General features: G+C 34.2%; 1 protein-coding gene across 4 annotated transcripts in view; it reads left to right on the top strand.

Annotated features, from left to right (window-relative positions):
• Zmynd8 (Zinc finger MYND-type containing 8) overlaps positions 1 to 15,023 on the top strand; it is a 160,546-nt gene that overhangs the window by 88,596 nt on the left and 56,927 nt on the right. For all 4 annotated transcript variants that reach the window (XM_069845882.1, XM_069845879.1, XM_069845880.1 and 1 more), the window contains one exon: positions 3,684 to 3,768. In XM_069845882.1, the coding sequence (XP_069701983.1) occupies positions 3,684 to 3,768 (85 nt within the window). The remainder of the gene's footprint in view (positions 1 to 3,683; positions 3,769 to 15,023) is intronic.

The following is a 15,023-nucleotide window of genomic DNA, read 5'->3' as shown; positions in this document are numbered from 1 at the left end:
CTACTTCCGAAGTTCTCGAAACTGAACGTTAGACATAAATAAACTGTAGGACTCCCGTAACGCGAGGTCATCATGACGTCGGGCCATACTATAAAATGAATTGCTAAATACCTTATATGTGATTAATTTCTATAAAATATATATCAAGAGGGAAAAATTCTGGAAATTTTGTATTAAAAGAGAATATAATAATAGTAGGGGGGAAATGGGGCAGTTTCGTACCAATTACCCAAAGTAAACTTTACATGCATTATGACATTGGAAACAAATTGGACTTATATTAATACTCTTATCATTAACTATTTTGTAATATTAAGAAAACAACTGAAATATGTGTCATTTGTATTATAGGGGCACTTCCCTACACATAAAAGAACTTGTTTTCACCATCAAATAACCATTGTTTATACATCATATTTTAAACTATAAATAAAATTTCTTGAAAAATAGGGTCAAATCGACGGAAAATGTTAAAATAGACATATAGCTCGAGCAGTTCCTCCAGTCAAGGTAAGGTGTGGAAGTTTTGCTCGAATGTCTTGTTGAGAAATCCCAAAGCTGTTCTGATTTTCAGGGAAAAGGTTTTTTTTTTTTTTTTTTTTTTTCTGGTATGCAAGAAACGTGAAAGAAATTCCGAGTTGCTTATTTTTTGTTTTATTTATGTATTCATTTTTGTGAATTCAACCAAAACGAAGTCTTCGTCAGTAATTAGGTAAGCTTACATCTTCATCATTATTAGTGTCACTTAAGTTCATTTTCACCATTTGTCGTAGTTACGCTTTAATCGTTGCTTGAGGAATATTAAATTTAAATAGTTTCCGTCTTGTAAGATTTGAAGTGGCCCTCTTGTTTATTTTCTTCTTTCTTTCAATTTCATTTTTGACATTTCCTCTGTTCTTTGTTTTTCAGGAGTAGTAGTTAAAATTTTTAATTTTCCTTTCAGTCTGTTAGTGTTTTGTAGCTTCCTGATTTCAGATAGAGACAGATGTGCTCTGGTTCAGTTTTTTGGAGGATTGCCTTTGGGTTCAGGTGCAAGTTTGAATCAGGTAATTGTTGGATATCTTTCTGTGGACAGAAACATTCTGTTACTGAAGATGAAGTTTGTTCTAGGATATCTTGTTGAGAACAGGGGTGAACTGTTTTTTCCCTTTTACAGAGGAGGGGCCTGAAGGCTTGCATCGCAGCCTGAGGCTTACTGAGACATGCTAACCGCTACTCAACAGCGGTGGACAGGGTGATCTGTTACTGAAGATGAAAGGAAGTTTGTCAGTAAAATTGTAATGGTTAGGCGGTTAGATTTTTTTTTTTTTTTTGAAGCAGAAACAATGTTCTTCTTGGAAAATAACTGAGTGAATGGTTCATTCGTCAACTCTGGAATGTTGTAGATTCGTTCATTCATTCATACATTCATAGTGTTCTGCTCAAGGGCAGGTCTTTCACTGCAAATCCAGCTGTTGTAGATGGATTTTAATAAATCCATTTATTGAAAGTTTGTCTGCTTCATGTCTTGAATGGATCAAATATACCCATACCTATTGGCTACAGTGGGGTGGAAATGTTAGAAATGCCATATCATTTTCTTGACCAAACATGATTGTTTCTAGGGAACTGTGGCTTTCATGATTGTCGAATAAAACAAGTACTGGATTATCTCTTGATGAATTACTTATCTTCTTGACATGCTTGATAATTTCATAAAAGAATTTCTGTAAGCCATCTACTAGGGTTGGCATTTGGGGCCCCAATCAGAAAATGATTCCTGAATTTGACATGTTGAAATATGTAAGTAGATGTACTGAGGGATTAGTTATTCCATTAAATAGAAGTTACAAATTGACCTCGTTCAGCAGACACTATTTGGCCAACCTGTTTTGCTCCAATACTTGAACAACTTTAGAGGCTGGCATTACTGTAGTTAGTCTACTTTCATCAATGTTTATGATCTTCTTGTGAGAAAAATAAGTACTGTAACAGCAGTGTCTCGTTATTGTCAAAAAGCATAGAAATGTTGGTTTCATCAAAGCTAGACTATCTTGAAAGATCCATACTTTCTGGCTTGCTCAAGGATAAAACTGGGTGTTGCTTCATAAAACTAAGCATTCATTCAACACCAGCATATTTATTTGCAGTCCAAGAAGGTGGAATAAGTCTTGATTGTATGTCAAACCATACTGCAGTTGGGAACAGTTGAGCAAGTACTGGTCAAGACGAGTTTCTTGTTCATCAGTAAAAACTTGAAGAGTGGCATACTTTGAAACAGATCTAATAATTTGCAGATGCAGATGCAGATGCAGGCCTATATAGCAAATATTTTTTAAAACTACTTGAATTGTCACTTTCTCTAGATTCTCATTCATAATTAATATGTTCTTGCTTGGCAACAGGAAAAAATCTCTTCCACTCTGTTGGAGGTTGTGATGCTTGCAGCATCATTAGTTTTTTGTGCTTATTGAATAATTTGAAGTGATATTGAAATGTTGTAAAGTAGAGGCATGTGCATTATGTACAGTTCTAAGTGAACAACATTCTGTTAATATAATCATTTATTGCTCAAGCTACAATATCTTCACTGATTCCTGTCCTCTCTGTTTTTATCTGTTAGTTTCCCATTATTTTCGTCGTACGATTTATTTTAAGAAAGTTCTAAGAAAAACACTATTCCTAATACTAACAAAACTAATTTTAATAAAGTTGGAGTTAGTATTTTATTGTAATAATGTCATTGTTTATAAAATAATGATCATGCATTTAAAACACATCTCCTTTTGCTACTAAAAATAAAAGAAAAATATGTAAGAAAGTGCCCCAAACTATTGTGTTAAAGTACACCATAAGCAGCTGTTTTACTAATCATGTCATGTTGCTTTCTATAGGTGAAGCACATTTTAGTTATTATTACATTAGCTGCACAAAAGAGTGTGTTATGTTGTAAAACTTACATTGGAACGAAGTAGTTGAAATCGAAACTCTCGTCTGAATTTTCTGGATAGATGAAAAAATCAAATTTTCTGCAAGAATTGAACTTTTCTTCTGTATAACTTCTCTACAACACATGTTAAGACGCTGAAATTTTCACTAGAAGTAGATAAAGGTGAATGAATTTCATGCTTCCTGTTCCTTTACATAGTAGGAGACAAATTTAAAAGTGTGTGAAACTGCCCTGCTCTCCTCATTGGTGCCTAATTCTCTTCCATGTTATCATACAATTATGTTGAATATTGTTGTAGTATTTACTATGTTTCTGTTTCATGCTACCAGTATCATTCTTCATTTGATTTTACAAATTTCACAAGCTTTGACTGTTTTCCTGATGTAAATGAATCTAATGTTATTTTTTCCATGTTGTATTATCATAATGGCATTACTGAATTCTGTGGCCTGAATTGACATTCATTGAGCTCTTGGTACGAGTACAAGGAATATGTTACTATTATGATTGAACACTACACATGTATGTAAACCCTATGTTTATTACTTTTTTTTTTTTTTTTTCATTATTTCGAGATTACTCTTCTGTCTTGACTCGTGTAATAAATTTTCTCATTACCACATTCTTGTAAATGTATTTCAACATGCATGATCCTATTTAAAATGCAGTGTTTTCAAGTACACCCGTATTGGAAACAGAGTTTGATGTATATATTCAAGTATTTTGCATACAATATAGTTATTTTTATTTTCAGATCTAGAGCCATGAAGTTGCTGAGTTTAGATCACCTTTGTAATCTGCTAAAATATGCTGTGTCAAGAATGAAAACTCAGTCAGGGGTGAGTGATAAGTTTAATTTTGTTTCATGCTTTTTGTTCAGTAATACCTGTTTTCAGAAACTTTTTTTTTTATCGTCCAATGGCAGGGCCCTTAATTTGTCGTTATTCATTCTGACTCTATGAGCAGCTCATAGATGTTGCTAGTACCAAAAGACGTAGACATACAGTAGACCACTAAATTCGTCAGAGACTATTCGGAGTGCATCACGGGTAGTGGATCCACATTACCTTCGTAATGGATGATGATGATGATGATGATGATGATGATGATGATGATGATGATGGAGAATTTTTGGTATATCACAGGAGAACTGGAGTACCTGAAGAAAATCACTGTTTTGCCTGGACCACGAGCTTACCCAACACAAGTTATAGATTCAGGATGGATATACAAAACTATTTGACTAATAATAATTGTGAACTGTATTAGACCTTACCACTTTGAAATGCACTTGCAACAAAGGCTTAAATATTTTCTAATAGTGCAAATGTTTTTAACGTGAGCATCTGTTACTTCCATTTTGCCTGCTAGCATCCCACCATTCAAGATTCATCATTACTGCTTCTACTGTATAATAAATAAAGTGTCTGGCTTCACCGTATTGTGCTAGAATAGACTGTTGTATTTAATCTGTTACTTGGAGTGAAGATAAGCCTATATAAATATCTAAATAAGATTAAATTCTAGGAACACAGCTAATGTGTATGTTAGAAAACATCAACTTGAGTTGAAATATGGAAAAGTGCACTAGCCTAGAAGAGACACAAATTTAATTTAGGCCTATACCAAAAACATTTTATTGTAATCATGTGTAAAATTCATTTTGGTGTTGAAATCTCGCTTGAAAATAGGCCTATAGAAAAATACAGTGTAAATTCAGTGGAAACACCACAGAATCAGAATCTTGTGTGATAATCTCACGCGAACATTTTTCAACCGATGAATGAGGCTCATTGATGCTAGGGTGACCAGTGATAATCGAATTACACTGATAGTTAAAAGAATATTGCTCAAAATTAATTAGTGATAGTTTTTTCCCCTCCTACATTCATTTATTTTATTTGTATCACCTCTGCTTCCATGTATCAGCAATCAAATGATTTCGTCAGACTCACAGTCTCATCATCCAACAACAACATGCTTTATTGCTTCTGTTGGTGGTGGATTTAAAATAAAATAAAATAAATTACGGTTTATTGTACAATGAATTATTATAAGTAAAAATGATTTACAGTAAAATTAAATATGTTCAAAATTATAGGTACGTAATGATAAAAGAGTTCAAAAGAAAGTTCAGATGTTCAGTTTTTATTTCAAGGAGTCTTATTTCTATCATCTCTACTTCGACTCGATTGTTTTTTCTGGCTAGTATTTTATTGCAACCTATAGATCATTCCACGTTAAAGAAAAAAACATTGATTTTGTGCGAGATCGTGCGTATTTGCTTGGTTTCTGCACAAAACCAATCCGCGGAAAGTCTAAAATTCCACATTCAGTATTCCCAACCTAACACACATAACAATTTCCCTCTTCTTACCACTTAAGTGATATATTGATTTTACTGCTTTAGGCTTTTAACATATTATTTTTAGAGACGTTCAATATAGTAATAATTATAAATTGGAAACTTACCACTGCAATTTCACCTAAATTGCACTGTTAAATTATTGTTTTTAAATATTTGCAAAAATTAAGTAAACTCTACAACTCCTAAAGTTACTGCATTCGTGATGCAAGTAACATTAAGGAAGCCGTGAAAAAATCAACAAATCAACTTGCCGATGTTATTACTGCAATATGTTATATAAATAATATTGTTAAAATATTAAAATGAAAAATAAATCATTACATAACCTTACCGTTTGTTTTAAGTTCGCATTTATAGACTGGGGGAAAAAAAAGACAGACGTATATCATGGCGTGCTGGAGTATAGTAAACACAGAAAACATTTTAAAGCAACAATGTTGAAGATAGATATTTTTGTTTTGCAAATTTGCCATCATTGAATAGAAACCAAGATGGAGATTTCATTGCAACTAATTAGAAATTCCTCTTTCAGGTATGTAATAAACTATCTTCGCACAAAATAATGTACGATACACGAGCAGTATGTTTTCTTTCAATTCTCGGAAATTAAAAAAGCTCAACTACGTTTCGCTTTTTCAAACTTTTCCTCGAACATGAAAACTTCAACATACCGCTCTTGTAACGCATATTACTATTATGGGCCTTGCGTAGTACATTGTAGAAGCTATGTGGTAGTTTCTATGGCAACTGGCCATTTGATGGAATAGCCCCATATGCATAATGCTTTTTTCTGAGTTGTTTAGAATTGCATTTATTTGCATTGTTGTCATTAGATAATTATTATGAGAACAAACATTCGTTAAGCTCAATTAAATTATCAGAAAACTATCAGCACACGTATTATAGAAGAAAGTATTATTTCAAGGAATATTAATAAATAATTTGATGATAATCGGACAAACGCGCCTATGTCTCGTGATAAATATTCAAAAAATGAAATAGTAAAATTATTTACCAAGCTCTGAAGACTAATACAAATCCATCCATTCATTGCAAAAAAAAAAATAAATATTCATAGGTGACTTAATTCCAAATAGCTTACTATTACAATACCGGTAGTGGAAAGTAATGATTAATAATACGCATATGGTTAGCGACAGCGTCACCAATGCCATCTAGCGATTCGCTATGATAACAAATACATAGGCTATATTTAAACTTAAAGAAAAAAATGTTGGTTTGATATTTAAGAAAAGCAGTAATTAAATAAATTCAAAGCTCTTTCTTTTTGTTTTTGTACCCTTGTCATCTAGCCTATATGAATTGTAAAATAAAATCTGAATTTGAATAAGGAAATGGGAGGAAGGAAAATTACTAAAAAAATAAATAATGATTATCTAGTCATTTGAAAGAAACGATTTGTTTAATTTATTAACTGTGTGCTACCTCATATATATTATATTGTGCTTATATTTTTGTAGCCTTTGAAAGTCACAAATTATTTTTTTTTTTACATGTGCGTTTTTAAGGACACTGAAATACTTGTCTAGCAGCAATCTCATACAAACATTACTAAGAACGTTCACATTTACATTGTGTTTTAGAAAGCAATTATCTTATTTGTAAGTCCATGAAGACTTTCTCACAAAAATTTGTCAAAATCATTTTCAAATATTTCTGACATCTCAGGACAATTTATTTCCACTTTTCACTTTACTTGGTCGAGATATATTGATTCCTATTCACTGCACATACATTTGTAAAACTCAGTGCAACTTATATGGGCCATGTTATACTGAATGTCAACAATAGCTTTAATGGATGAGAGAGTTTATCTATTCCTCTCATAATTAGCTACAATACTCAAATGAATCATAACCTCATTATATGGTCCTTACAATTCCTTGTTTTTGGGAAACCTGACAGTTATTTCCGTTCATTTGAATCTGGTAATTAAAGCAGTCATATATGGCACAAATAATACCTCTTCAGCCATTTCCTTAAATTACAGGACATAAGAAACAAAGAGAAGAAAAACATCGTTTTTTCCAAAACATATCAACTGCCATGGACGCTGCTGTTATCTTATCGAACTGCAAAGTGGCAGTCGTGGAGTATGTCGCCAATTTTTATCGTCACTTTCCACTATCGTAGTAGTAAGCTATTTGTTAATTCTCACAAGAAAGCGAGAACAAAATATTGTCAGTTATCCTAAAATCATGTTTAATTCACGTATCTTCAAATAACATGGCCTTTTATTGTAAATTTGAGAATGTACCATCAGGTCCGAACATTTCAGTAATATAAATATGCTGAAATTTTAAATTCTAAGAGAAATGTCATAATATAGATGGTGTTTTAGGTGCTTTAGAACCAAGTATTTTAAGTTTATATCGTATTCTCTTTGCGCTATGTAATTTTATATTTGCATGTGCGTGCGTATGTGTGTATTTTACGTATGTGTTTTTTTACGCTGAGAACTTCTGTTATTGAAGGACCTTCAGTCATATTGCATTTGCATTTGTATGTGTCATATACTATAAACAAAGTACCATACAAGTTTGTTTGAAATTATTGATTAACGAATTGATATTTTCCAAGACAGAATTTTACGTAATACCAACCATCATTTTATCTAGGCTGTCTTTCAGCGACACTGTGGCCATAGACGCACACAACTTGCTGCCACTCCTGGCTTCGCGAACCGACGCGACGCACACACATTCTAAAGCTAGGCGCTCACTTACCGGAAAAAATTCGTTCGCCGCGTTCGGATTTTTATTCTTTGTATTGTTTTAAATGGAGCATCGCCCACTTGGCCGAATCGCCTCTGTTCGGATTCCGATCAGTACCATTATTTTGCAAACTGAAATTGTGAACGTGCCTAACATTTGCTTTACAAAATAAGTTATTAAAATTGTTCTTGTGCTTCGAGACAGTTGTAGCGTCGTAGTCTATTTTCATTCACACGTTGCAACTCTGTTTACGAAATGTTGACTGTTTTAAGAGGAGCTCGGAATCAAAACGTTTTAAGTTCACATTTTATCGTAAATGCGTTTTTTTTTTTTTTTTCGAATTTACGTTTTTTTTAGATGCGATTCATCGTCCTACACTTGACATTTGTTGTAATTCACATGTTTAGCCTGTTTAAAGCCAGTATGAAATCGAGGGTCTTATTCAGAACGTGTTCTGTCCATCACCCTGAATGGATCAAACCGTGTTAAATCCATGAACTTTAGATTTCTAATGAAACCAGTACACCACAATGAACGTATGTAATTCGCCACCTGTCTTTAACAAATTTTCTTTGTTGGCTCTTTTCTAAAGTTTTGCTTGTTGCTACCGTTTAGTCCATGCGATAAGATTTAAAAGGATGCGTGTATTATCTGGAATCTTTATTTAAATCCCCATATTCAGGCAGTGACTTGGTTGTGATGCGGTAAGTGGCATTTAAAGACATGTAGAGCTCGTTTGCAATAAACACAGGTCTTTTACTGCAATATGATATTATAATTTGGTTAATCATTTTGAACATTATGGTGGACTTCGATGGACTCCAGCACCAAACATTGCTTGCACTTCCACGTTGTTTCGCTTCTTTGTTGTGATATTTAAGAATTTTGCAGATTCTCGCTGGCATCTCTTTCTGTAGGTGGTATATGACGGGAGAAATGAGCCCAACACTTTGCTTGTAATCTTGTCGGCATACCTCCCCCTACAACGAACATTACAGTTAGGCAAGGTTAACCCCGTATAAAAAGTCTGCTGCCTTTTGTTCCTGGGTTTGCTTCCCTTCAAGGTCTCACATACAATTACGTGGGCATTGAAAAGTACCATAACCAATATATGGAAGGAAACATTTTTGCAGTCTTGTTTTTTTTTTTTTTTTTTTTTTTTTTACGTTTTTCCTCATAATGAGGAAGGGAAATAAGACGTCGTCCTGAAGCTGACTGTCAACTGACAGTATACCCTTACTATATTCTATTACGCCCTTCGGTTTCACCACTGCTTTTTCCCCTTCTTTGTTACCTTTTTTTTTTTCCCCCCTTTATGTCGACGATGTGGATGCTATGCTTTGTAGACAGAACACTAACACCTTTTCTGTCATGTCATTTTACTGCCAATAACTCTTACAGGACCTCGATTCTGACTCCCTTTCTTAAACTTTTTCGAAGCTTCCCCTTGGGTTGAAGGACAGAACTTCAATACACTTCTATTCAAACAGTTAAGAAGAAGGGCCAACTGATCAGTGTGAGGAGGATAAATTAGTGGAGTGTGAGTGTATGGAAGAAGAGCCTGGCTTATCAATGATCTGAGACTGAACTGAACTGAACAATGACAGTTAAATCTAATAAGTTCAATGTAGATACTATATTGCTTGCTAAAACACGTAAACCTTAAATTATAATGGTTGTCTTCGAAGTTCACTTTGCCTTTGGAAAGGAATGTGGTCATAATGAAAAGAATTCTGCTTATGTAAATGAGTGTTTTGAATATAATACAATATGTTTGTAACAAAATAATATCAGTCGTAATTTTGGAACAAGCTGAATTAAGCACATGATTTTGAAAACTGCATTGATAAATATCAGACTTGGATTTTTTATTTTTTATTTTTTTATTTTGGGCACTAGTGCCACCTAATTTTATGTAGGATAATTCTAAATATGTTATTGCTTTCAAATCTTTAAATTCATCAGAAGTTTAGGCGCTTTTAGTTTTTCGTCTCTCCTGAAATGTTTTGGTTTTTGGACATAACGCGTTTTGATTCCGAGCTCCTCTCTCGTGTGTTAATTTGCAGTTCATCTAATGTTCGCGGATTTGATTTATACATTATGTGTTTTAATAAAAATCGCAGGGCATTAAGTCTAGGAATCTAGTGGGCTACAACACTGCTCTAATTACTCTGTCACCAAAGATATCAGCAGTCGCACGCAATGAAGTCCGATCGGTATGAGCAGAAATATACCATGCATTCGTTCTTCAGTCAGGTGAGCAAGAAACTGTTCCAAAATTACGGATACCGGGTAACATTAATTGTTAGGCATGTTCACAATTTTAATTTGCAAAATAATGGTAGATACTAGGTTAGCCTTGTCCGGTCATCCGGTTTATCGTTATGCATAAGAATGTGTGTGCGTCGCGTAGATGTGCTGATCACGCGGGAACTTAATGTCGGCAGGCGAAAGCTGTGTACCTGCGGCTACGGCGCCAGTGAAAACGAATCCGGATAGAATGATAACTCTAATTTATTTATGCTTTCGAATTCTCGCTAGCTCAGGAAGTAGTGTGATTGACTTTGGACGGGAAGAATGTGAATTCAATTCTAGACAATGACAATACATACTACTCTTCGTCATTACTTCTTGAATGGTAGTTGGGCCCAGAAGTTGTATTATCTTTATGAGTCCACAATTTATCAATAGAACTTCAGTATGGTATACTTAACGTTTCGTGAAAATGCAGTATGTACTGGCGTCATGCATTCCAAGCGCTATGTTCGCTTCAAATTTGTCGAGTATGGCGACAGCCGATGTTCGATCTGTTCCACCTTGTTATCAAAATATTCGCTGTCCTCCCTCCCATCCCTTCATGTTTCAACCTCTTAAGAATTTTAGCACAGACCTTGCGATTAGTTTTTCACGTGAAATAAGACGAAGTTTGTAATGTCTTGGTTGCCCCTTTCATGTTAGAACATTGCAGAACACTAGTATTACGTGTATATTTTAAAAATATGTTTTATTATTTTCTCTCAGGCCATTGTCATGAAATGAAAATTTCTTATCCAGATTAAAAGCATTTCAGTTTACTATTTACATTTATTACAGCACGGCATTTGTTGTTGTTTACTCAGCTGTCCGAAGACAGGTTGGAACTTCTTAAGTGGGACTAATAAGGCATCACTCATGAGGCGACTAGGCAAGGAGATAATAATAATAATAATAATAATAATAATAATAATAATTTATTTTAGCTGGCAGAGTTAAGACTGTAAGGCCTTCTCTTCCACTCAACCAGCAGGGTAGGGTGACCAGTTCCTTTCCCCCTTCATTGCATACATCGCTGATTAGTAACATATTTCACTAATCAGACTTAAGATTATACAAACAATTTGTTGTTCTTCCTCTGACACAAGCATCAATTGAGATGTACTGTCTGATAATAGATGTACATATCAGCCAGAACTTCAGAGGTAGTATAACATTTGCGACTTCATGACCATGTATTAGAACCGCATTTTGTTTGATTATTGAACTTTAGCTACCATACGTGGTTGTCTTATGAACTTAACACACTTTGCTCTATATTTAATTTAATTGATTATGGTATTTTAAAATAATATATAGAGTAGGGAATATATATATATATATATATATATATATATATATATATATATATATATTTCTGAATGTGTTCCAGATATGGTCATAGTTCATGCAGTCTTTAGTAGAACATGAAGGAATGTGTGTTTCATAGCAATTCATTGTACAAGCTATTGTATTTTATATGGAATTTCAGCATTATACTCGTAGTGAGCAATTCTTGATGCACCATCATTTTATATATTTGTATTAAATGCTTACTCATCTCTGTTTAGATGCACGACGCAAGATATGACTTCAGAGAGATCTTTCGCGATCACCACGAGCGATATACTACAGACCTCACGTTTGGTCTAGCAGTGTTGTCGGGAGAGTTCATTAGAAGGTTGAGTTGAGTCGAGTCCTACCCACCTGTCTTCTTTCTCCTTCTCTGCTCTTAAGTTATTGTAACTGTGTAGGTTAGTTGAGTAGCCAAGCCGACAGCAAGCTTGGCCTCCACCTGCTGACCTTGGAAAGTTGTCCGCATTACTGTAGTCTGAACCATGTCTCTCCCTTTTTTATAGCCTACCCCTTAACTCTTACACAATTCATTCTCTTTCACCCTTCAAATCCCTCTTTTCTTTTCCTTTCACATGCTCACATTAAAAAAATCACGCTATGCAAATGAAAAATATTAGCATTAAGAAAATACATAGAGAAAATAGTGTAAATACGAGTACAAAGCAGTGAACTGTAAGTGTTAAGCTACGACGAAGTGAAATGAGGCGGGTGGGCGTTGTATTATGTTAATCAAGTTGGTTGCCGGATTGTTTTATGTATGAAAAGGAAAGGAACCTTGTGAAGTTATATTATAGTTAAATCTTTATTGTACTATTTACTTTTATTCATTATGTGTGTTAGCAAATTTTAGCATTCTAATGCTTATTTGTTTAATTTCAAAATTAACAAACGCGCGCACACTCACTCACTGACTCACTCATTCACAATGTTCCATAAACCTTTGGGACTATTATATCTAAACATAATTTGTTATAATTATTATGCTTCATCAATAGTTTGGAGTAGTAATAATTCGTGTATACAAATTAGCCTTTTTTTATATGTGAGTGCATCTGTAAGTTCGGTCCAATACTAGGGTGTCATCTCAGAAAGTCAAGCGATACATTTTCAGGCCAGTTTTGTCGTGCCTATAAACTGCTCGACATATTCCAATGAAGTAAACGCGATCGACAGACGAAGCATAAATGTATCCAACGTGACCTCGAGTTGGAGCGGGTGACGTCATTTTGCAATACACGGAAGGGGAAGTTGCACGAATTAGTGGGTCGCGCGGCAGCCGAGGCAGTGTAACTCGAGAATACGAAGCCATAGAACGTTCGTAGTGGTGGCAAACAATTCGTACGAACCAGGCTACGATCTCAATTGTGCAACAATCAGCAGTCGATAAGTTAAATTGGAAAAATTCGCGAGTGAAGTTGAGTGAAGAGAGAAAATTCACAATGTCGAGGCATATGTAGAACAGATGGGAGCGGGTGTATAATCAGTAAGTAACAAAAGATAGAGCATGATGGTTAGTATATGTTTCCTCTCAATACATACAAGATGGCTACACACAGGAGTCCCAGCACAGCGAAGATATACTGGGTTTTTAAGGTATCTGAAAAGAAGATACGTTTATTATCATTGCTGACGATTATGTTAACAACAATTCTCTCAGCGACATATTTACATAAAACTTATATACTTTTACAAACAAATGCTTATCATATATGTGGAGGTCAGATTTCTTTGTTGTTGTGAAATCCAGAGCTTGTTTAACTTTTGATTGGATTCACACACAAGTATTTTAATACTTGTAGTTACTATAGAAAGAACAGATATTTAAAATTCTAAATCTCGTTATCATTTCCCATATTAGACCATGAGGCGGGTTACGGTCTTTATTTTTCATCCATCTCTTTTGAGGTCAGCTGAAGGATCTTTTCCCAGCAGGGCGGTATTCAGAATTGCCTTCGGCAATCTACTGTTGGTCAGTCTATCCACATGATTTATCCAATTTTGTTGATACTGCCAAATGTAGTTCGTTATAGGTTCGATATGAAGTTCCATCATAATGTCCTCATTTCTTCTGTGTTAAAGTTTGGTGTAACCTTTAGTCCTTCTCATGAATCTTATTCTGCTTGTATCATGTTTTTTTTTTTAATTCAACCTTCATTTCTATTTTAGAGGACAGGTCTTGCGAGAATGTTGTAAATTCGAAATGTTATAAAAATGTTCTTCCAATTGTTTCAACATACTTCTTATACTCAAAAGTAAGAACCTTAATTTTTTTCTTTCCACCAATTTTGTTCTCATAATTTTTAAGATTAAGTACATTTCTCATATTGAAATATAGTATTTTATTATTCAGTTTGAAGTGCACATCCATGGAGTGTTGATACTTGTGAGTGAACAAAGAAGGCCCAAACGTCAAAATGTGCAGTTTCGAATAATAAAGTTTTAGTGATATGTGAATACTTTTTTGAGACAGGAAATGGAATTTTAAGATCTGAACAGTTTGTTAATCAGAAAGGATTCTGGTAGTGTCGATTGGTAGACAAGTTATGGAGACTAAGGGCTGAACAGCTTACACTCATTAAGCTTGGTCCTATATGGTTTAGACCATTTTAATCGCTGAGTTGAGAAGCATCATAAGTCAAGGATTTTCCAAAAACAAATTTTATGTAGGGTTTGATTCTTCTCCATCGTTGGGTCAAGGAATGTCATAAGTAATTTCTGTAGTTCTTGGTTAAATGAAGATATGAATTCATTGTTGAATTGAGAAATGTCACAAGTCAGTGACTTAGGTCACTTTTCTGATCCAACTGTGTATTGAGTCAACTGACTAATGTTGCTTCTTTGGTTATTCTGTGGCTGTACATCAAGAGGTAATTAACTACCACAGTGTTTATGCGGATTATTCTATTTATATTTTTTAAATCTTCATTAATATTGTGAACGTTAAAAAGAGAACACTACAACTTCTGAAATATGTAGACATAAAAAGGTTTTAGAACATAACCGAAATGTTGATAGAATCAGTATTTAGATGATCAACTAAATGTAAAAGTAATGTACAATATTTTCAGACAGAAATACAAAGTCTCAGGTGAAATATGAATTCTATAACAAATTCTTCAGAAGAACTTCACCCTCAAGTTTGGAAGACCACAAGCAGTGAGGAACTCAAAATGAAGCTGAGGAGTCCACACTTGGGAGATCATGCCAAGAATGCTGCAGCTGCAGAATTCGCTGTGCATAAAAGGAGCAAGAAGTTTCACTCTAAAATGACAGAAATGAAAGGAGTTAGCTTGGAAGGGGATAATGTATTGTGGATAGCTTTTGATTTTATGCAGGTTACATA

Source organism: Periplaneta americana, chromosome 14 (genome assembly GCF_040183065.1).
Source record: "Periplaneta americana isolate PAMFEO1 chromosome 14, P.americana_PAMFEO1_priV1, whole genome shotgun sequence".
Classification (NCBI taxonomy): Eukaryota; Metazoa; Arthropoda; class Insecta; order Blattodea; family Blattidae; genus Periplaneta; species Periplaneta americana.
Note: the sequence above shows the minus strand (reverse complement) of the source record. Positions and strands in the feature narration are given on the sequence as shown.